At 37.5% G+C, this 23839-nt stretch overlaps 1 protein-coding gene across 1 annotated transcript; it reads right to left on the bottom strand.

Annotated features, from left to right (window-relative positions):
* HAUS8 (HAUS augmin like complex subunit 8) lies at positions 1 to 23706 on the bottom strand. Its single transcript, XM_074204434.1, has 11 exons — positions 23446 to 23706; positions 22954 to 23021; positions 19894 to 19949; positions 18465 to 18555; positions 14873 to 14965; positions 14682 to 14767; positions 7303 to 7368; positions 5675 to 5833; positions 5093 to 5234; positions 4352 to 4493; positions 1 to 419 (listed from the first exon to the last, which is right to left on the bottom strand). The coding sequence occupies exons 1-11, from the start codon at positions 23535 to 23537 to the stop codon at positions 266 to 268; spliced, it is 1149 nt and encodes a 382-aa protein (XP_074060535.1). The 5' UTR covers positions 23538 to 23706; the 3' UTR covers positions 1 to 265.
* Between the last annotated feature and the right edge of the window lie 133 nt (positions 23707 to 23839).

Below are 23839 nucleotides of genomic sequence, written 5' to 3' on the forward strand. Positions count from 1 at the left end.
CATTTGAAAATGCACAAAATTTTATGCCAGGAATCTTTTATTTTTGATATCCCAAAATCTCTCACAAAATATAATGCAAAAACATTTAATACACATTGATTTTAAAGTGCTAAGTGTTCTGAATGCCATAAAGACAAAAATATGTTCTCTACAGTACTCAAATATTTATGCAGAGAAATACCAAACCACTAAAAATGTAAAACTGTGTCAGAGACAACTTATTGTTGATGTGATAAACCTAAAAATATAAGCACCTATTAGGCCTTCAGTTGTTTTTTGTAGTATTCTCTGAATTCTCTCGATTAAAATACCACTGGCTTAGGTTCTGTGTGCCTTGAGTCTCTTCCCAGACTTCTTGGTTAGTTAAAGCAGCTTCTTTACTAACTTCAGAGGATAAGTTAAGCACATGGGCAAAGCTCCTGCAAACAAATCAGAAAAAAATTGGCATTTCCTTTGTCCAATGACGAGTTGGATAACCACAGCAATGTCAATATTAGTAAAGAAATGGTATAAATATAAATGCCTGTTTGGTTAAAGAAACTGGTAACATTTAATCTAGAGAAGATTTAAAGTGAACATGATGTTCACTGACTTCAAAAATCAAAGAGTCATCTCTTGTCTCCAGAGGAAATGACAAGGACCAAGTGATGTTCAATCATTTCAGTCATGTCCAACTCTTTATATCCCATGTGGGATTTTCTTGGCAGAGATACCAGAATGGTTTTCCAGTACCTTCTCTAGTTCATTTTACAAATGAGAAAAGTGAGACAAATAGGGTTAAGTAACTTTTCCAGGGTTGCACAGCTAGTAAGGGTCAGAGGCCAGATCTAAATTTTTCCCAATTCCCAAATTCTATCTGCTAAGTCAACTAGCTGCCCTAAGGACAAACTTAAAACAGTTAAAAGATAGAAGACTTCAAATCAAGATAAAGAAGGATACTCTGAACCATCCAACAGTAAAACGGGGTTATGTCGTGACATAGTGAGATCTCTATGAATTCAAACAAAAACTAGATGAACACTTGCTAGGGATTCCAAAATGTGTAATCTGTTCCTTGTTGAATCTGCATTTTTTTTCTTTCACCCTTTATCTATCTTTGTTCTTTCACACCTGATGATTACAACAGCCCCCTATTTGTTCTATGATTTCATCAGTAGTACAACTGTGATTTAATAATTTCTAATGAGCTATACAAAATGATTTGTCCAGCATCACAGTACTAGGAAAATGTCAGGGAAGGATCTGAACCCAAGTCTTCTTGCCTCTAAGATCAATATGCAAACTATACTATGCTTCTGTTTATTCATATTTTCTACAGTAAATGCAGTTGTTAAAGGTTCAGAGATAAGGAATTTATGGCATGGAGAGTAATAGTCTAACCTATCAAGCAATGGAATCAAAACTTCTCTTTGGAAGACATTGAAATACAATAAATCAAAGTGAAATAAGTGGAATACTATTCAGTAAGGCAAGGCTGTCCCACCTTATTTTAAAAATTTTTATTGAAACAATAGACAATATATTTTGATTTGCCATTTTAGTGAAAGCTCTGCAGTAGCTTGGCTTTGTTTTCTAAAGTATTTAGTAAACCCACAGGGGGCTGCATAAAATTGGGCCCTGTAATAAGTTGATTGTTTTACCCCTTACTAGTCATGTAACCATAAGCTCATCATTCTACCTCTGGGAGCCTTCATTTCCTTGGATAATACTCACCTGTCCTACCAACTCACCCAGGTCTATATATATATATATGAAAGCTGGGATCAGAACCCCCATCTTGTGAGTCCATTATGCATTCTATTTCAGATCACCCAACTAACTCCTGCTAGAGGGTCATTCCAAGTTTCTTGGGATTACTGGATTTTAGAGTTAAAAGGAACTTACAGATCACTTAATAAGCCTCCTCACTTTATGACTGAGTAAAATGGAGCACAGCAGCCCCAGCAGGCTTCTCTTCTTCCCCTGGGTACAGGGGATACTGCTTTCTGGACAAGCATGCCCTAAGTCACAAAGGTCTCCCTAAAGGACAATGAAGGCAGGGCAGCTACAAGTGCTGAGAGTCCCCAATTTAGGCAGAAAGGTAAAAATCACAGGAGGTTTAAAATTGGAGTTTGGAATTAGATTCCTATTGTCCTAGAACCTGCTCTTTCTCTAGCTTGAGTTTCATTTCTAAGTTTTTATTTTTCACATTTTTATGTTTCAATTTCCCACCTTGGTTATAAGAAGCTGTACATGGGAGAAAATAAAGGACTCATCTCATTTTCTGTCTTTACAACTCCAAAGCCAACCGCAGGGCTTTACACTCAGTAAGTCAGTGCTAAATGTGTATCACTGATGAATTTAATCTGTGTAGGTCACACTGCATTTAGTACAATGAAAGGGGCTCACTAAGCACTCATTGCTGATTCAGAAGAAGGCCTTGCTGCATGACTGGAGCAGCAAAGGCAGGTCCCTATGGTTCAGTGGAACTCAAGAGCAGTATGGAAATGCAGGGAGGGGACAGGAAGGAAAGGCCTCAGACCCCAGTTGGTGATGCAAGTCAGGTTCTCAGCTCAGCCTCTTCACTACACTGCTCTGGAAGAGTCACAACTTCTAGAGTCTTGGCTTTCTCACATGCAAAAAACATGGGATGGCAACATGTGAAGATGGGCAAAGGGAATGGACATCATACAGATCAAATGAAATAAATGTAAAGTATATATAAATATTAAATATGAATAAATATAAATATCACCATCATCATCATCATCATCATCATCATTCTTATCCTGACAACCAACCCCAAAGCAAATCTGAAGGACATCATACAGATAGAATGTCCAGTAATTCATGATTAAATGGATATTTCAAAGAGACAAGAATTCAGAAACAGAAAGGAGAGGGGGCAGAAAGACAGATGGACACAGGCAGGCAAGCAAAGACAGAGCATCAAATAGAAAGACAGAATAAGAGACAGAGACAGAGAGACCAAGAGACAGAAACACTTGAGCTGAACTAACTCCTTTATCTCCAGTTCCTGGTTTCCCTGGCTGCCTTCAAGTCTCAGCTAAAATCCTACCTTCTACAAGAAGCAGTTCCCAGTCCTCCTTGATGTTAGTGCCTTTCTTCTGAGATCATCTTCAGTTTATCTTGACTACAGTTAGTGTGTGTACAGTTGCTTTTACAAGTATGTTTCCCCACTAGAAATTATGCTTCAAGAGATCCAAGATCTGTTTTTTGTCTTTATTTTTTGAGGGCTTAGCAGAGTGGTGTTAGTAAAGGTTCCTGACTTTTTTTGGGAAACATGGGGTGCAATGGATGGAATGCTGGACCTGGAGTCAAGAAGACTCCAGCCTCAAGTCACTGTACCCTGTCTGCCTCAGTTTCCTCATCTGGAAAAAAAGCTGGAGAAGGAAATGGCAAACGACTCCAGTACCTTTGCCAAGAAAACCTCAAATGGAATCAAGAAAAATCAGAAACAACTAAAATGATGGAACAATAACAACAATGACTAACTTTATTTCCAATTAAATTATCATTTGATTCTAATTGTTATCTTACTTTATTTTCATCATAAAAAGCAATACAAAAGCTACCTTGAATATAGTTTATTTTGCCATAATGTTAGCAAAAAATTTACAGTGGCATCTTATTTTATAGAAATTTTTCAGAGGAATAAACCCTATTTCTTTAATAAACAAACTACATTTGATGCATTTTATATAGAAATCTTGCAAAAGTATGATACTTTCCTGCCTTTTTAAAGTATACAACACATAATTTCACCCTCTCCCAATTATAAAGGGACATCTTTAGAAACTCTTAAACACCCTCAAGTGTTAATTTAAATATATAAAGCTGTTTGCTCCTAGACCAAATGACTTCAAATGATTTTTGTAGTTTGTATATCTATTCTTTAAAAGCTCTTCTAATTTAGACAACTAGCATTTCTTAAAAGTCAATGATGTCCTGACATTTCCATGCTTTGGGGTTGGTTGTCAGGATAAGAATGATGATGATGATGATGATGGTGATATTTATATTTATTTATATTTAATATTTATATACACTTTACATTTATTTCATTTGATCTGTATATATGTCTTCAGAAGATACCTTGCAAAACCATTCTGCTCTGGATTAAGAAACCAGATTATCAAGCCTTTTATGACTGTGTACAAAGTAACGTAGGTCAACAGGTTCAAAGGATTTGAAAGTAAATTACATGCACTTTCCAATACACTTCAGCAAAAGGCCTTTTCCACTGACTTTACCAGCACAGTTGGGTTTCATGTTTTAAGGTTGACAGAAGTCTGATTTCTAGACAAATAAAGTATTACTACATTTTTTAGCAAGTTTATGTAGGAAATACCTTTTAAGTTCTATATCCTTTTCCCGCACTACTTCTTTAAATTCATCCAACACATCAAATACTTTAGCAGTCTGTCCTAAGTGACTGGTAGTAATTTCTGCCAACAAGTTCTGTGTGATAGATAGTTGGTGTTGTAAATCATCTACAAGGGAAAAATAACATTTAAAAACTGCTTTGGGTTACCAGGTCTGCAGAAATATTTTTACATCTAAAAAAAGGTTCAACAAGGCAAGGATTCAGTCAGTATATAAAGTGTTACACTGCAAAATAGGGGAGGGGAGGGATTAAGCATTTAACGAGTACTTATTACATGTCAAGTACCATGTGAAGAAGCACTTTACTAATATCTCGTTTGATCAATAACCCTGTGATACAGAGGTTGTAATTACTCCCATTTTGCAGTTGAGGTGACTGAGGCAAACAGAGGCTAAATGACTTACCTAGGGTCACGCAACTTAGTAACTCTTTAAGGATTTGAACTCAGTTCATCTTTTTCTTTTTAAAATCAGATCTTTTTGACTCCACTGCTAAGAAGTATTAATTCCATTTTGGAGATGAGGAAAATGAAGCTCAGAGATGTGGACTGGCTTCTCCATAGTCAAACAGATAATAACTATCTCTACAAGGATTAAAACACAATCCTTCTGACTCCAAGTTCAGGGTTCTTTCTGTTGCCTCCAAGGAAGATATTTGCATAGTGCTTCTCTAATATACTAAGTAGAATGGCCATGACATCCATACCTAAAAATTTGTCTCTGTCTCCTTCCATGTGAATAGATTTCATAGGTAGTCCATGTCTGGTAGAGTCCAATGCAGTTGCAAAAATTTTATAATCCTTCTTAAACCCCTCAGACATTGCCACAAAGGGAGTAAGTAATTCATTCTGTAAGCAAAAAAAAAATTTTTTTAAAGCATTATTATAAACTAAAAATTGTGATCAATAATCTAGTATCTCCTAGTCTGCCACTCTAAAATACCAACCATACCATTCTGTACTTGGGGGAACTGGTATGTCTTAGTGATTAGGAAATTCACTGTAAATAAGGTTTTTCTGCACCAAAACAAAGGGTTATGTTCCTGTGATTTTACACTACTTCCTCTCCTTAAAAATCTCTAATACATATGCTCTTTAACTAAACAGAGTCAAAAGTCAGAAGTCTACAAACAAAAAATGATTTAGCACATGAAATGAAAATATTGGACTTTTTAGTCCACCATTATCAATGTTACTACTTAGTGAGAAGCCCATTTCCTGACAGTTATTTCTACCTACATATGCCCATTCTCTAACATCGGTGTAGCACAAAGTAGGGTTAGACAAACCTGAGTAGCAAGTACATCCACCATTTCCTCCTCTTTCTGGTTAAATAAAAGTTTATGTTTCAATTCCTGCAGTTTTTTCTGCCGTTTGTCCTTTTCTTCACATAACATGATTAGATTTCTTTCTGCTTTTTCTTCCATTACAGCAAGACGTTTCTTCATCTGTAAAATTCAAGAGTCCCAACAACTTTACCCTCACTCTTTAACAAAGAGTCTGAAATTTTGGCTACTGCTGAAGGATCTCCTCTTCTGAGACAGGGGCAGCACAGCATTGTAGAAAATTCATCAAAGTCTACCTCAGACAGGTAGTCTGACTTCAGTCAAAAAACACTATTAAATAGGCTCCTTCTAAGTGCTAGGCCAATAGAAAGTCCCTGCCCTCAAGGAGTTTACAATCTAATGGACATGTCACTTACACTCCACAAAATCAGTGGACTGGCCTCTCCAGTCCTTTTTAACTCTAAATCTATGGGATTTACAATTTGTCTGAAGTTAAGGGTCAAAATTCACTGCCTTGCTTGGGGTCACACAACTAATAGGTGTCACAGGAAGGGTGTAGACTCTCCATGGAGCCAGTTCTCTATTCCTGACTCTGTACTCCCTCAAACTCTACTACAAGACTGACTCCATCACTATGACATCCCCTCCCCTTAAACACCTGAAGAGAGGCCAAGAGCCTGGGGAATAGCAATGCCTTCCAGATCACCAGTTCATGGATCCACAATCCTCACCACCGCTAACACCACCAATGCATTGCCATGAATAGGCAGGTAATATAGAAGAACCTTGGGAATACCAGTCCCCTATGCCAAGATTTGGTTTCCAGAGCAGTCCCTGGAGCCTTCAAGAAATCGACCCCCTCATGAATAAGGGGTCTGGCCAGCACTAGCACAACTGCCACTCACTGGACTTGTAAGGACCCTAAAGAAACATAGGACTTCTGCATGTGTCAGATGTATTAAACTATCACCACCTTTTTCCTTTAGCAAAGTATAGCTTTTTTTTTGCGAACTGTTTTTTCTTTCACAAAATGCCTAATATGGAGTATGTTTTTACAAGTATACATTACACATATACAACCTTTATCAAATTGCTTATCATTTTAGAGAGGAGGAAGAGAGAGAAGAAAAATCTGGAACACAATTTTATTTAAAAATAGATGTTAAACATTGTCTTTATATGTAATTGGAAAAAAATAAAATACTATTTAAAAATTCCTCCTCCACCTAGTCCACCTTCCCTCAGAAAGAGAAAGCTCAACAAACTCACAGACAGTAGCACTACCCATCCAGACACTTGCATCTAGCCCAGACCAAACAACCATCAAACATAAGAAAAATCCTGACAAGCTATCTCTCACCTCAAACATTATGGTTCAATCGAAGATGTGGTTATGGTTTGTTTTTACAAGAGGAAATAATATTAAATAATATTATCAAATATTAAAGAAGATGCATTATCTTCTGCTTTGCCACTGTACTGTCAAGACAAAGGAACTTTTTTGACTAGCAGTTGAAATTTGAAAATATTATCTCCTTCAAGTAGAAGATAAGATTCTAGACACTGTTCTGCTTTGCTTTGCTTCTCACTCGTTCACTGTCCTATAAATATATTTGAAGTCTTTAATTTACCTTCACTGCCAGAAGGGTTAGAAGTAACGTCTGGGACTCCATCATTCTGCTATCTTCTGGGGAAACCTAAAAAAACAAGCATAAAAAAAAGTCTATAACGTGTTTGATTACAAATTATTTTTTGCACATTAGTATACTTCTGGGATTGGACATTCCTACTCAACATACAAAAATATATTTGTAGGATTATAAACTGTCCTCCTCTACTCTGAGGTTTCATTTCCCTCATCTGAAAAATGAAAGTGGCCTAGATGATTTTTTACATCTTTTGGCTCTCAATCTTATAATCCTTCCTCTCTGCCCTTTGTCCTCACTCTGGGACTTTGAATCAAAGGGTACAAATGAAGCTTCCCCTGCTTAGGACAAGCTTTGGACCCAATACATGCTGGATATTCTTCAGACCTCAATATTTCCAACCTGTTCAAAGTCCCTGGAGTGAAGAGGCAAAAAAAATTCATCCTAGGGGAAAGTAGGAGAATGGAAAAGGAAAAATAATTAGAAAAGAATTGTGAAATATAGGCTCAGCAAAGGTTGGAGTTAAGGGGACAATGTCCTCTTTTATACTTATATATCTTTGTTCTAGGTCTGTACAAAAGATCTATATGCTGATGGGGTCAGCAAATCTGATGCTCAGCCTGTTTAAGTGCATGACTATCAATGGTTTTTACAATTTTAAATATAATAAAACATAATTTTGAAATGTAAAAACCAAGTGGCAGCCAGATTTTGTTCATACTCCCTATTTTGCTGATCCGTGCTGTAAAATATTCAACTGATCATCTATCTAAGGTACTTGAGAATAACTGAATTTCATTAAACATTAAGAGTCTATGTGCAGGCAGCTCACCAAGACATAAGTGATGAAAGGATAAAGACAGGAAGAATCCCCAAAAGATTGTAAACTATTAACCATATGAAAATTACTCCAAATAACTATTATGTGAAATACAAATCAAAACAACCCTGAGGTTAACATCTCACATTTAGCAAAATGGCAATGATAACAAAAGAAACAATCAATGTTTAAGAGGTTCTGGAAAGACAGGTATACTAATGCACTGTTGGTGGAGCTGTGAAATGATATAGCAATCTGGAAAACAATTTGGAATTATGCAAAGATTATGGCCCAGATATTCTACAGCTAAGTATATTCCCTAAGAAAGTCAATGTCAAAAAGATTCCATATGTATCAAAATATTCATTGCAACATTTCTGCAGTAGTAAAAAATTGTAGACACCCAAAGAATGGAAAATGGCTAAATAAACTATGGTGAATGAATGTAATCAAAAATCCAATGCTATAAAGAAATGAGAAACATGAGAAGGTTTACATGAACTGATGCAAAGTGAAAGCAGACACAGGAAAAGAACATTCACAATGACAACATAGAAAGAATGATACAACAGTTTAAATAAGGTAAACAAAGGTACAAAGTTCCAAGTATGATCAATTTATTAGTAAAGCACAAATTTACTAAGAGCCCAAATTGGGGGATGGTTTTCTTCTAAAGGTTTTGGAAAATACAAAACAAAGAACAGAGCAGGGTAGCTGCTATCATGGGTTATCATGATTGGTTATGGAACTGAGCCAAGGGGAACAATGGTTGGAACAATGGTTGGAAAAATGGTAATGAAGGCCTAGCAAAAACCCTCTTTCCTTCCCTCCCTCAACTAAGAAGTGCTCAATGTTTGAGTCTACCTACAAGATAGTGGCCCAGGTTTCTTTGGATAGAAAACTAGATATCCTTGAAGGATAGCTTGGTGAAATAAAGATATTTATCTCAACTTCCATTTGGCAAGTCACAAGGTTAGTAGAATTCCTTAAGTCAAGAATAGAACAGTGATTAGCAAGGGGAACAGAATTTCTGAACTTAACTCATTTTAGACCAGGTGAATTTCTGAACTAAGTTCAGAGAACTTCAAAGAACCATGACTTAAAGACAGACAAAATCAATTAATTGTAAACAATATTGGTCTTTCATGCTTGAAGATCATGGCATCAGGGAAGTGACATCATGACAAGCAAGAGAATTAGATTTGAGTGAGGGGGGTGCTGTCCTTGTTCAGTTTCTTCTCCAGTCATCTGGGTCCAGTGGCCAGAAATGAATCAGGATGAATGGAGATGGTCCTGGATGCAAGGCAATCAGGGTTAAGTGACTTGTCCAAGGTCACACAATAGCCTCAAGTGATATGAACTTGACTCCAAGTTCTCCTGACTTCAAGACCACTGCTCTATCACTGCTCTATCCACTATGCCACCTAGCTGCCCAATTGTAAATAGAATCAATTAAAAAGTATACAGAACCAATCAATCATTTCGATACAAATGAAATGGAATGCCGCAAAAGTATATGGTCTAAAGCTTGATTCCAAAGTGATAGAAGAAAATAGCTCCCCCTGCTCTTTTGCAGCAGTGAGAGCTCCCTGAGGTGGAATACTGCAGATTCTTTTGAAGTACTGAGTGGTTTTCCTTTTCTTCCTCTGCTTTTCAAAACATATTTGTTATGAGGTATGGCTGTCTGAAAGAGAGTAGAGGGTCCTGGGGAATAATACAGGTGATGTAAAAACAACAAAAATCTATTTAAAAAAAAGCTTATGTACAAGGAATTATGCTACTGCATGGGAAACAAAAATAAAAAAGGAAAAAGTCTTTGTCCTCAAGGAACTTTTATTTTACTAGGACAGTTGTTAATTGTTATTAGAAAGAGAATTTTTATTCTATGTAGAATACAAAGATCTCTACCAAAATAAAAAAGCCATTACACCAAGAACAATGAAATGTAGAGGAGCAGATTGAAACATATCAACAATGAGGAAACAATGACTTCCCTCAAAGAACTGCAGGATGGAAGATGAGTAAGGAGGCAAGAGAAAAGAAATGAGTAGAGTCAGAAGTTTCCCGAGACCCTTGTTTTGTCTAGAGAAAGGCCTCCAATACACTGGATGGTTTTGCTTGAAGACTCTATGGAAAGACATGGACAGTAGGTAAACAGAATAGGCAGGCATTGCAGCTTATATTGTTGGAGGGAACTTCTAGATCAATCAGATCACAGAGTCATCGAACTGCTTGAGTATGACAGTTCAGTTCAAGTAGGTGTTTGAATGCTAAAGAAATGCTGCTAAGTTTAAGAAGAATTCTTGCAAATGGTACTTCAGAGAACAAGTTCGAAGCACCTACAAAACAGCAGCAAGAATAAAGTCCATGTAGCAATAAGACATGGAATAGTCTGGTCCTTCTGTTCTGGTATATTCTCCACCTACTGAGAGAGAGCAGGCAAAGGATGCAGAAGAGCAAGAATGCCACAAATTTCAGGCAGGTTAGGTCACCTGTGTGAATACATGATAGTAGAAACCAAGAATCTGGAACTTCAGAATTTAAAGTGGTCAGTAGGAATTCCTAGAATGGCAAACATTTATTTACAGGGAAGAGAAGACAAGTGCAATAGTGGAGAGTGTTAGATTTGGAATCCCAAAGACCCATACTTTGTAGGATTTAAATTCTATCTATAAGACAGAAGCTGAGTGACCCCTGTTACTTTTCAGAGCCAGTCTAGGAATTATAATAGAATCCTCCTCAGAGAAGTGGAATGATGAAATGAGATAATGCATATAAATTGAGTTGAAAACCTTAAAGCAGTATATAATTGCAAGCAATTATTATTATTATTATTATTATTATTATTATTATTATTATTATTATTATTGAAGAGAAAAAACATGAGGTAGAAAGTCAGTATCAATAATAATAATTATCATTTTTATAGTACATTACATACAACTTCTCATTTGATTTTCATCTCAGCCCTGTGTGAAGATCAAAGTACAGGTATTATTATACCTATCTTTAAAGATAGGAAAACTGAGTCTCAAAAAACGTTAAATAACTCACCAAAAACCACAGACCAAGTAGCAGTGGTAGAATTTGAATCTAGGTCTCTCCTGATTTCGAACCCAGAATTCTTTCTACTCTACTATGCTGCCTCTAAAGAAGTAAATGCTAGTTAATTCTGGGATTCCTCCTGGAAAAAACTAAGTAGAGATATTTCACTATCATAGAACAATGGTCTATATCAGAAGCACCCTATTGACCTGAAGGACCCAAGAGATTCCACTGTGGTCTACTTCAATTATTTGGTTGACATGTGTTTGAAGGATTATGAAAATCCTCAAGCTATCCTACAACAGCAATTCAATCGAGACAGTGAAACATGTTAAATGCATTCCCTGACTCCTGGAAGACCAATTCAATGAAAAAGAATGAGAGCTATCACTCCACAGATGAAGGAAAAAGCATCAATAAGTAAAGAGCCCCAAGAGAATGAGATGTTATTGTGGCTTAGCCAGACAAATTCCATGTGACTGAGATTCTCTGAAACAGAAAATAAGAACTAGGTTCTACTCCTTTCCCCAAGTTTTCTCTTTCCCTACTAACAATATCAATATTGGCTTTAAACAAAATGTCAAAGTCTATAAATAGTAGTTTGGAGTCAGGAATCCTGCCTAGAGTAAACAGGCTTCCTAATATTTTGTTGAGTTTGACAGTTAAATTTACAGGTTTGGGGAGACAAGTATGAACATGGAAAACATGGGCACCAAATATAAGTACATTTGCCTGAGAAACTGATATTTAAACTCAAATAAATAATTTGAAAATGAAAAATCCAGCAATTCTTTAATTTATTTGCTTTAGAGAGACTGCTCTCTCTTTAACAGTAGGAGAATTTATGCTTATAAACATTTAAATGACAGGCATGAAGTAACTATAGATATATAGATTTCACTTCTTAAATGTGATACTTATTTCCCTAATACAATTCCTACACAATCCTAATAACATTTGTGGTATTAGAGATTAACTGGGGTTGAGGAAAAGTTGTTTGAGCATTAAGCTGGCAAAACTGGAGTCAGCAATTTTTGTCTAAAAGTCATTTTATGCCTTCTTGCCTTATCTACAAACTGTTACTGCTGACACTCAGATGAGAAGGGAAATTTAAAAAATTAGGCAGACAATGCCTACTTAAGTTTTCCTGAATTTTTGTAAGTAAAGCATTGATCATAAATCTCAAGCTACTCTTATTTTTATTATTGACCAAAATAAAACTACTGGGCTTGGCTTTATCCTCCAAAATTTTTAGCTACAATGAGTTTCTTCCATTTTGACAAAGGTGGTAATGATGCTGATATAGCCAAGGATATATTTGTTCAAGGACAAATGCTGCCAGGTCAAGCAAAAATAGGAATGCTTAAATACAGGCCTAGTGAGAAACAGTCCATCTACTGTCAGAAGATTAACTTCTTTAGGTTTAGAAATGATCTTTTCCAGAAAGTCACTAGACTATGAATTTTTTTGGACATAGCAATTCACAAAACCAACTACAGCATGAAGGGATTTATAGCCTGCATTTGGAGAGTATCCTCTTGAATGAAATCATGAATTCTTAAAAAAAGTATAAGGATATAAGAATTCAATAAATTTGTACATGACATAGGTTTTAGCACAATGTTCATAGGATTCTTCCTAATACTACATATGGTCTTTTAAAGGATAGTTTATTGACTTTTTTGTTTTTCTACTTAAGCTTAATTAATCTAAATTCTTCCTACACAACTATTTGACCAGTTTCAAAATGTATAGGGTTGTACTGATTCTAATTGGAACTACTCTATTTTTTAAATTCCCAGTTCTTCTATCATTCTAGTATTTCTTCCACTAGACCAAGCAATAGTTTTCAGTGGGAAGAACACTGGAGAACTGGGACTCAAGTCTCAACCTCGGCTCTATGAACTGAGATCTGGAGCAAGACACTTTAGCTCTCAACCTCAGTTTCTTCAACTACAAAACAGATGTCACTGAAGTGGCCACCTATCAGAGTTACTGGGAAGACAAAACAATAACATACTTGTAAAATGCTTTGTAAGCCTTGGATACTACATAAATAACAGATATTACTACTTAGCAGCAAAAATGAAAAACCTATCCTTGATCCCTGTAATAACCCAACTGATCTTTAGTCCTTGAGTCCTGCTTTTCTTTCCCCATTGGGTGTCTCTCCTCTCAAATTCTGGTATCATTTACATTCTATGTCATTCATCTAAGGAGAATGAGAATAGAAATTGTTTCTGTTTTGGCCAGAAATACTGAGGGTCTTCCCAAGACTGATTCCTTTGTGAAGGTAAACTAACCTAGCCTTTAGTTACTGAATGAGTGTTGCCTCAGACAAACTGAGACCTGGGAAAGACCTTAATATAAAAAGGCTAAGGTTTCCCAATGCACCAGAAACTATCACCAGTCATAATAACCTATGTATTATCACTAGACTCCAAAGACTCTAGAAGAGAGAATGAGGTTGATGACTTTGCATAGCTCTACCTCACTTAGATCCAATTCACTTCCAAATCAAAATGTTTCCTTGATGCTGTCAATGGTTCTTTTTGAGAACAAAAGACAGAAGACAACATTCACCTAACATTGAGTCATATCAGAACTTAACTGAAAAAGGTCCCTTGTTTCAATGGTGAGGGTATGAAGAGACACCACTCCCATGTCAATCTGTAAACACTGGCTTCAGCATATATGGGAGCCTTCCCTTACCAGAACTCAGAGGCAGATTACTACATGAAAGATCTCTGCCAATAGTCAAATAAAAGCTCTGCTTTACAGGCTCTCTGACATCCTGAAATGGGATTTCCTTATAAGAAGTGAAATCCTAAATCCTGTCTGTATCCTCAGTCCATACACAGTGCTCAATAAAAGGTTTCCCACTGCATTAGAAGGTCTCTACCTGGTCCTCTGAATATCTAAGAAGCAACAACCTCAAGGCCCTGCCCACTGTTTTTCAGGTCTGATATCTTTTCTCCAAAGCACAAGTTCTGGTTCCTTCTGAGTTTATGGTCAAACTGTTCTAGTTGTTCTGCTCTCAGTCATCCTATGGATTACCCAGAGAGCTTCAAGTTTTGTAGCAGCAAAGCTCCCTGGGATAACACTGCATCTTGAACTCTGTCCTAAATGCATTCTTTCATATGTTTGTCTTCTCAATTGTTGGAGAAGATGAATAAATTTCTGTGTAATTCAGTGCCCAGCATAGTCCTAAGCATACAATGATACTCAAATGTTTGTTCATAGTAGGATAGCAGAAGTTTGAAACCATTTTTGTGTCTTGAATCATTTTTAGCAATCTGGTGACATCTATAGACCTTTCTCAGAATAATGATTTTTAAATAATTGAAGAAAATGCTGTGTTTAAGGAAATGCTAAAGTTCAGTTAAGGAATACTGAAAATAAACATTTAATTTCAATTTTTCTTTCCAAATTCATGGACCCAGGTTAAGGGTCCCCCCCACCATCTTGGAGTATTTTTTTCCTTCTTTAAAACACTTACCGTGTTGGGATTTTTTGGTGTTTTGGAAATTTGTCCTGTATTAGCTTTATTGGCTAATTGTGGAGTCCTTCTCTTGATATTTTTATCTAAATCAAACAAAGAATAGTATTTTAACATGATTTTACAAAATAGAGAATGCTTATTTTATTTCAGACTAAAGCAATGAAGTAACACTGAAGTAAATTATTTACCATTAATAGCAGAAAGATCCAGATCAGGAGGTGCAGTTCTGTGTCCTTCTAACAAAGTTGATTGCAAATCATCCTTTTCAATTTGATTACTATCTAATGATCAAGCAGAAATTCCTAGAAGTTAACTCATAAAATGTCAATGAGGAGAAATTTGATTTAGGTAAGAAGTCAAAATAAAAAGGCAAAACTCCATAAAAGCAAAACCTGTTTTTCCTACATTCTTGGACTTAGTATTAGTAAATACCTATTTAGTCTAGTAAAATTCTCAGCAATGGTCTTTTAGATTTTCAAATATAACAGAAATACATCTGAAAAACTGCAACTGAAAGGATGAAAATCCAATCCTAGGATTTAATTTGAGGAAAGTTCTGTCTAAGATTTGGGAATTTCTAATATGCCTGTTCAATTTCACTTGCAAACAGAATTTTTCACCCTTCATTCTATTTTTATCCTTTACTGTATGTAGTTCCTGCCTTTCTATTTAGAAAGAGTATTACCCTTTATCAATCTCATTTTCATTTTCCTTTTCCCTACTCTCATCTTGACCATAATAATTTTTATTTAATACTGTTTTGGTTTTGGAAAACCACACATTAAAGACATAAGGAAAATGCTTGAATGTGTACTACTGAGTCAAAGGAGTAATTTCTTAGGCAGAAATCTCCTCAAGAGCAGGCTTTCTTTCTTATCTATACATCTGTGAAAATATTCTCATCTCTGTACCTTTTCTCATAGGGATACTGATTTGGAACTCAGAGACTCCAGAGGTTTGCTTCATCTAATATCTTTTTTATAAATGAAGAAACTGAATTACAAAGAGAAGTAATCTTCCCAGGTCACACAGCTATTACATAAAGTAACATCTGAACCCAAGTTTTTCTACCTCCAAATCTTACACTATCCACAACACTGAGTAGTCTCAAACTTATGATTTCACTTCCTCTGCCTGAATTGGGTTGTAGTCTCATATCTGATAAATTCATTGGGCTTAAGAGTTGGAAGGGACCTTAAAGATCATCTAATCCAATCTCATTCATCTTCATAGAAGGAGATCAAGTCTAGAGAGGTAACATGCCCAAGGTCACAAAAGTTACTGAGTTCTTTTAATCATTTGCCTCACTGATACTATTCAATAATAAGCACAAGTATCTCCAACACATTGCTAAGTGCTTTGATTCTTTTTCTGCCACACTGATGGTAAATTCTTCAATTTGAAAAGGTTACAAGGCAAGACAAAAGCAGAAGGAATGTTGGTGCATGATCTTGTTTGCAGATGACTGTGCATTCAATGCAGCCTCTGAATTTGAGATGCACAAAGAATGGATTGATTCTCTGCTTCTTGCGCTCAGAACAGCAAGAAAACATAAGTGCTCCATCAGTCAGCACCACACCATCCATGTGGATCCAACCGGAAAATGGAAAAGTTTTGTATAGTGTGTATAAGTTCACTTACCTTGACAGTGTCCTTTCCAAGGAGTTACATATCAACAAAGAGGTTGACACTAGCATTGCCAGAGCTAACAGAGTATTTGAAAGTCTCCGAAAGAAAGGGTGGGAGAGAAGAGGTATTAGACTGACTACCAAACTGAAGGTCTACAGAGTCGTTGTGCCGACCTCATTGTTGTATGCCTGGGAAACCTGGATAGTGTACCAGCGCAATACTAGGAAACATTTAAATTGTTTTAGGAAAATTCTTAAGATCATCTGGCAGGAGAAGATCCTAGATACTGAGGTCCTTTCTTGAGTTAAACTACCTAGTACTACAACATTACTACAGAGTGCAGTTACAGTGGGCTGGATGTGATGTTGGAATGCCAGATGAACATTTGCCAAAGAAACTTTTTTATAAAGAACTCACACAGAGCAAGCGCTCACAAGGGGGTCAGAAGAAGTGATACTGAGAAACCCTGAAGGCCTCATTGAAGAACTTTAGAACTGATTGCGCAGCATGGAAGACACTGGCATAGGACCACCCAGCAATGGTGTGCCCTCATCAGTGAGGGTACTGCCACTCTCTGAGGAAGGTACAATTGAAGCAGCTCAAAGGAAAAGTGACATACATAAGTTTAGAGTACCCACCCCAGGTATTCACCTGGACTATCTGTGTCCATCCTGTGGTAGAGCATTCCACACTTGTATTGGGCTGATCAACCACAGTTGGATACACTGTAATTTGTCTCAAATACAGTGATGTCATTTTGGTCTTCTTCGATAACCAACCAAGAGTTTTGAAGGATTTCAAAAGAAATGAAAAAGCATCAACCTTGCCCTCGAGGGACAAAAAACACACTTTCTCCTCAACAATCTGGACTTAAATATCAAGGAGAACAATCACAGTAGTGTGAGGGTTAGAGAAAGCAATTTTGGCAGAGATTGGAATATATAACATTCAAAAAGAACAAAAAAATACAACTCCGAACTATAAATTTAAACTAAATATCATAATAATCATTGATCATTTAACAATTTTATTTGTCCTGACAGAATTTAGAAAAGCTTTAAGAATATTTCTTAAGAAAACTATACAAGGTTGAATAAAATTATAACTTTTTCTGCTCTTAACATGCTTCATTACAATAAAAAATATTAAATGTCCCTTTAGTGAACAAATTTATTAAAAAAAATTTGAGAACTAAAATTTAATTTGGAGATTTAACTTTGGAGTCATATTTTAAAAAAACTGTCAAATATATGAAGGTCTAAGAATTCAGCTGTAGAAGTTTAGAAACCAGAAATCACTTAAATGTAGTCTTGCTGGTCATCTTAATTCCTCTTACACTACACCACCATTATCAGATAGACTAGAAGGACAGGTAAAAGACCTACCTGGAAGGAGAGAGTTTAGCAGTAAAGAACTAAAACACAGAGAAAGGACATGCACAGTTCCTGCCCTAATAATAGCTGGAGAGAAAAACTAGTATACATAAGGAATAAAGTGTAGTACTAACTGAATTAAGTAAGCAAAGGGAGTTGCAAAACAAAAAAGTCTGATAGAAGAGGTGGGCCTTAAAACTTGTAAAGATTGTTAGGAATGTTAGGTGTCCCAGTAGATAGAACACTGATCTTAGATTCAGGAGGACTGAAGTTCAAATCCAGCCTCAGACATTTGACTCTTACTAGCTGTATGATCTTGGGTAAATCACTTAACCCTAATTGCCTTGTATCCAGGGCCATCTCCAGGCATCCTGCATTATCTGGTCACTAGACCCAGATGGCTCTGGAGGAGAAAGAAAATCCAATTCATGTGCTTGTCATGCTATCACCTCTCTTGATGTCATGGTCTTCTTCAAGAATTAAAGACAAACATCAAATATAGTTAGAATTCAACTTGGCAGAGGATAGGAGAGAAGATAGGAAGGAAAAATAGTATTAGCTGCAGCTTAGAAGTGGTTTGTGTGAGGAAGAATAAAAAGAATAAAGCTGTGTTTGGAATGTTGTGGGAAAAGAAAGAGTCACAAAAGCAGAGGAGTTTAGATTTGTACTGGGTGGCAGAATTTGCCACCCAGACTTGACTTATTTGCAGTTTAGAATATGAATGCACCCCTTGGCACCAAGGGGTATCTTAAAACGTTCCTCCAAAGTTAATAATTACCTGTGCCACCCTTCTGAGACACAGTAGATTTTTTTCCACTTTCAGTGAGTTTCCCACTAGAACTGTTGACTGAAGTATCAGATGCAAGTGCCTGTCAATAAGAAAGGAAAAAAAAGATTTAAAGCTGCTAAGGTACCATCCTTAAAATATAGAAATATATTACAAATATTACAGTTTTCTTTTTTCTCTTCTTGCTAAAACAACTTTTTTTTATTTATTCAAACATTTATTGATTACCTAGTATGTACAAGGAATTCTAAAATTTAACCTGACACACTAAATCCTACAAAACCAGTGATAAATCCACACATGGACCTACAGCAGGGGTATCCAACCTTTTCAATTCCTGGGCCCTGTGGCCCCTCAAGGACTGCATACAGGATTCAATACCCATTCATGAATATAATGCAACCGACACCACCAAGCAGCACAAAAACATATGCTATGTGGGTCTACTGCTGGCCCAGAGGCTGCAGGTTGGACATATCTGTTCTAGAGCTTTAGCTGACCCCCTTAAAATAAGGGTGATGCAAAACACTGTTATTTCAAAATGAATTAATTCAGTCAAAAGTAATACCATGTCCTTTGAACAGTATAAAATAGTAAAACTATTTTCATAGCAACAAAGATTCTTCCCCAAAATTTTAAGTATTGTACTTGATTGATAACCCTGATAAAATCTGACTTATTCCCTTGGCCAGTTTCATTTCAATAAATTTCAATGTTCTATTTTCAAAAATAAAAGGAGAAATAAAACTATCTCCACACAAAGGTTTAATATCAAAATTTTAAAAGCAGAATCCTATTCTAACATAGCAATATTAGACTGGCCTGCCTATTTCAATATAAGATCAGTTGGAAAGTAACCAAGAGATTAAAAATAAAGTCTGTCTCTTTTAAGAAGCTATAAAAGGGGGGCAGCTAGATGGTGTGGTAGATAGAGCACTGACCCTGAGGTCAGGAGGACCTGAGTATAAATCCAGTCTCAGTCACTCAATAATGACCTAGCTGAGTAACCTTGGGCAAGTCACTTAACTCCACTGCCTTGTAAAATAAATACAAAAGAGTCAACTACAACAATGACATTAAAAATATTTAAGTAAAGAATGAAATCTGGCAGAAAATTTAAGATTCTATTATTTAGAATAACAGTTTAATGACTCATAGTTCAAACTCCTATTCAACAAATAAATGTCCTCTCTGATTCTGTTTAAACACTTCAAATAATGAGGAACATACTACCTCACAAAGAAACCTAGTTCATTCTCAGATTGTTCTGTTATGAAGTGTTCTTATAATACTTCCCTTTTAGATCATTTCAAGATAAGCCGACTGTTGCAATTCACATTAATTAGAATTCATTTCACAGAATCTGTTGCAAGACTTTCTTTACTTCTAGAACAAGAATTTCAGAAATAAATGTTATCACCTTAACAACTTTTTTCTTCTCACATTGCAAATACCGAGACTCTACTATTCTTCCAGCTGTGGAGACAAAGAACAGTGCAATTCTCAAAATACTTTCATTTATAATACTTCATACTGGACAGTAATTGCTTACTTCTAGGGGAAAAAAATCTGCCATACTAAAGCAGCAATATTTCAATCCACCCTACTTTCCTCCTCCAACTCTAAATTACTCCACAACCTCTTTAGACAGTTATTCTGCTAATTGTCTCATTCTCAAGAATAATCATTCCCTTATGTTCATATTAGAAACTTAATTTAGTGCCATCAAACAATTACTGAAAAAAAGAGGTGTGCAGCATAATGGATATAATATTGCCCCTGGAGTCTGGAGAAATCAGTTTCAAAATCTACCTCTAATTCTTAACTAGGTGTGTGATGGGGATGCCAATTAAATCTGAAAGTCACTTGGGTCTCTCACAGTCTGTGCCCCTGGAAAATGGGAATAAAACTACTTACTTGAACTAAGTTGTTATGAGGGAAAAATTTTTGATTTGTTAATAATTTTTTGAGTAAATGAAAAGAGACCACCATGAGTTTTGTCCCTGCAGTCAATTTTCAAAAGAAAAAGGCAGATTGGGGAGGCTAGGTGGCCTAGTGGATAAAGCACCGGCCTTGGAGCCAGGAGTACCTTGGTTCAAATTCGGTCTCAGACACTTAATAATTACCTAGGTGTGTGGCCTTGGGCAAGCCGCTTAACCCCATTTGCCTTGGGGGGGGTTGGGGGGGGGGGAGGCAGATTTGGGCAGTGAACTACTTCTTCAGAGGATGGTGTCTGAGATCCATCAATTGGAGAATGGCTGTGATGGATTACTACTTTGCTTACAAGAAATGACAAGCAGGATACTCTCAGAAAAAGCTGAAAAGGGTTATGTGAACTGATATAAAATGAAATGAGCAGAACATTGTATGCAATAATAGCAATATTGTATAATGATCAACTGTGAATTACTTAGCTATTCTCAGTAATACATTCAATGACTCAAACCAATCCTGAAGATTTAGGATTAAAAATGTTATCCATCTGCAGAGAAAGAACTGATGGAACCTGAAACTTTGAATGTAAATTGAAAAATACCTTTTTTAACTTTATTTTTTTGGTCTGTGTTTTCTTTCACATGATTTACATGGAAATGACTAAACTGCTTGCTTTCTCAGTCCTGGGGAGAGGGGGAGAAGGAAGGAGGAAAGGAGAGAAATCTGGAACTCAGTATTTCAAAAAAAGCAATAAAATTTTTTTACCTGTAATTGGGGAGACAAATATTAAAATAAAGTTTTTCTCCTTACTCCTCCCCTCTCTCCCCCCCAAAAAAGATGTTATCTAAGAAGAAAGAGATCTGAACTTAAGAACATGGTATCTGAGAAAGAAATTTGGACTTCTGGACCTCAGAATAAAATATAGAAATGATAAGTTTCTGGGCAAGGATGAAATCTAATATAATACAAATCTAATAAAAAGGGAGTAAAACTAAAAAAGATGAGAGAGAAAAATCTATGTATGGTTTCCAAGCTGGACATTGTAGTGATTCTAAAGGAGGAAAAAAAATCCAAGAAAAGAGCAAATAAAGCTGGATTGTACATTGTAAAGAATAGTCATGTTAAAGAAGACTAGAAAGTTAGGAAGGGGACTTTAAATGCCAGAGAATTTTATATTTGAATGGGGGAATCATGGGGAGCTACTAGAGCTTGTTAAGCAGGGGGAGATTGACAAGATCAGACTTAGCCTTTAAAAAAAAAATCATCTTGGTAGCCAAGTGGAAGATGAACTGAAGCAATAGGTTAGGGAAGAGAGGCATGCCTAAACTAGAGCTGTGGCTGTCTCAAAGTAAAGGATAATAAAGAGGTTGTGGGCCTAAATGACTGATATAACGGCAGTAGCCTCAACAACAGCAGTAAAGAAATGAAATCACCAAATAAGACTGGGGGTTCAAGAACTTATAATTTTTAAAATATTTTGATAACTATATTTTAATTGTAATTAATTTAATGCTTTGTAATCTGATGTTTTATGTATTTGAAAATATTATGCATAAATGAACCAAAAGTTTTACTAGACTATGGAAAGGGTCCATATGTCACAAGAAAAGTTGTGAACCCCTAATATAAAATGGAAAAGATAAAATGGCTCAAGACAGAACCTTAGGGGACATTCAGGGTTAGTGGGTATGACATGAAGAACTAGCAAAACAGCTTGAGAACAGCAGTGTGAAAAGATCAATTAGACTTTAGTATCACAATCACATCATATGAGGAACTGCCAAGAAGGAAAACGGTTAGCCTGGAGAAAACAAGACTTAAGGGGGCATGACAATTGTCACAAGGATCTGAAGACTTGCCACATCAAAGAGAAATTAGTTGCCCTGTTTTGACCAGAAAACAGAACAGGTGAAAAAGGGGTGAAGTTGAAAAGTCAGATTTAGAACTGACCTAAAATAAAACTTCCCCAAAGTGAAATGGAATGGTTTGGCAAGTAAAACATTATTTCTTACTAATATCTTCAAGCAAAGTGTTGAATATGCATTTTGGTATCATTACAGAAGGGATTCTTCATTGGATATGAGTTTGGCTAAAGAGATTCTAAAGTGTTTTCCTAATTTCAGATTCTGTGAGTCTTTAAACTCTAGAAGGCCCACATAATCAAAGTCATCATCTGGAAGGGCCCTCAGAAGATAGAATTCAACAATACTTCCCAGGTAAAGGGGCTTGGAAGTCATGAGACCATAAGGCTTTTTATAAAGCTAATCCAGTTAAGTGCAGATTAGGAAACTGAGGCTTAGTATGATTAAATGATTTGCTCAACTTTTAACACAAGTAGTAGTAAACTGTAAGATTTCCCCCTCGGACCTCTGGTTCTAAATCAAGTACTTTCTTCCCAATCCTGGGTGGGAGGTAGCACAAACATTATTTTTGATTTTGATTTTGATTTTTTCTTTTTTTTAATTTTTTTACAGCTACTGAAGTTCAAAGGAGGAGAAAAGTGAGCCGGCCAAGGCTTCCCCCGACTTATCCCGCTCTGGCTCACCTGGGACTCTTCTCCCCTTGGCCTTGGGGTTCCCTGCGACACCGGGGCCGGCTTCGGCGAAGGACCTCCTGAAGCGGCAAAAACACAACAGCGGCTTCACCTGGGGTCGGGGCTGGGGGCGATCTCCGGGGTGACCCCGGGGGGGGGGGGGACCCCAGGGACCCGCCGGCTCGGCAGACTGGGGCCGTGGGAACGGGCGTTAACGCCAGGGTCCACCCCTCGGGGTAGTTGGGAGGGCTCGGAAAGCGCTCCGCAAATCTTAAAGCGCTACCTAGATAATAGTGTTATCGCTATCACAAGACGTGTCAGAGGGGCACAGCGAGGCCCGGGCGGGCGGGAAGCCGGGAGACGGCCTCCGTCCCCTCCTCCGATGCCGGGGCGGCAGCGGCGGGGGTGGGAGGGCCTGGGGCCCGAGGGCGCGGGGTTCGGGGCTTCACGTCCCCGCCTTCCCCTCCGTGCCCGCCCCCCTCCCTAGCTCCGCGCACCACTCACCCCGAAGGCCTCGGCCGGGGCTCCGCCATGTTCCCGCGCCTCCGTTGAACTGGTCCGCAGCCGAGCGGCGCCCCAGGCGTGGGAGAGACCATTGCCAGAGGGGCGGAATCGGGATTGCCCCCCCCCCGAGACGAGGCCGAATCTTTTCAGCGGAGGTACCAGGCCAGAGAGCGGGATGGAAGTCTCCTGTAAAGGACTCGGGTTAGGTCTGGGGGGAGGCTCGGCCGGCCCGGGAAGGGCTCATTTTCCGCTTGGAGAGCGGCTCTCCCCCTGCTTCCCCACTTGGTCGCGCCCCGGGCGGCACTTCCCGCCCCGCCTCCCCGCCCTGCCCCGCCCCTCCCCCTCCCTTCCCCAGGAACCCGGAAGCGCGCCTCGGAGTGGGGGCTGCGAGCCG

This window comes from Macrotis lagotis, chromosome X, assembly GCF_037893015.1.
Source record: "Macrotis lagotis isolate mMagLag1 chromosome X, bilby.v1.9.chrom.fasta, whole genome shotgun sequence".
Classification (NCBI taxonomy): domain Eukaryota; kingdom Metazoa; phylum Chordata; class Mammalia; order Peramelemorphia; family Peramelidae; genus Macrotis; species Macrotis lagotis.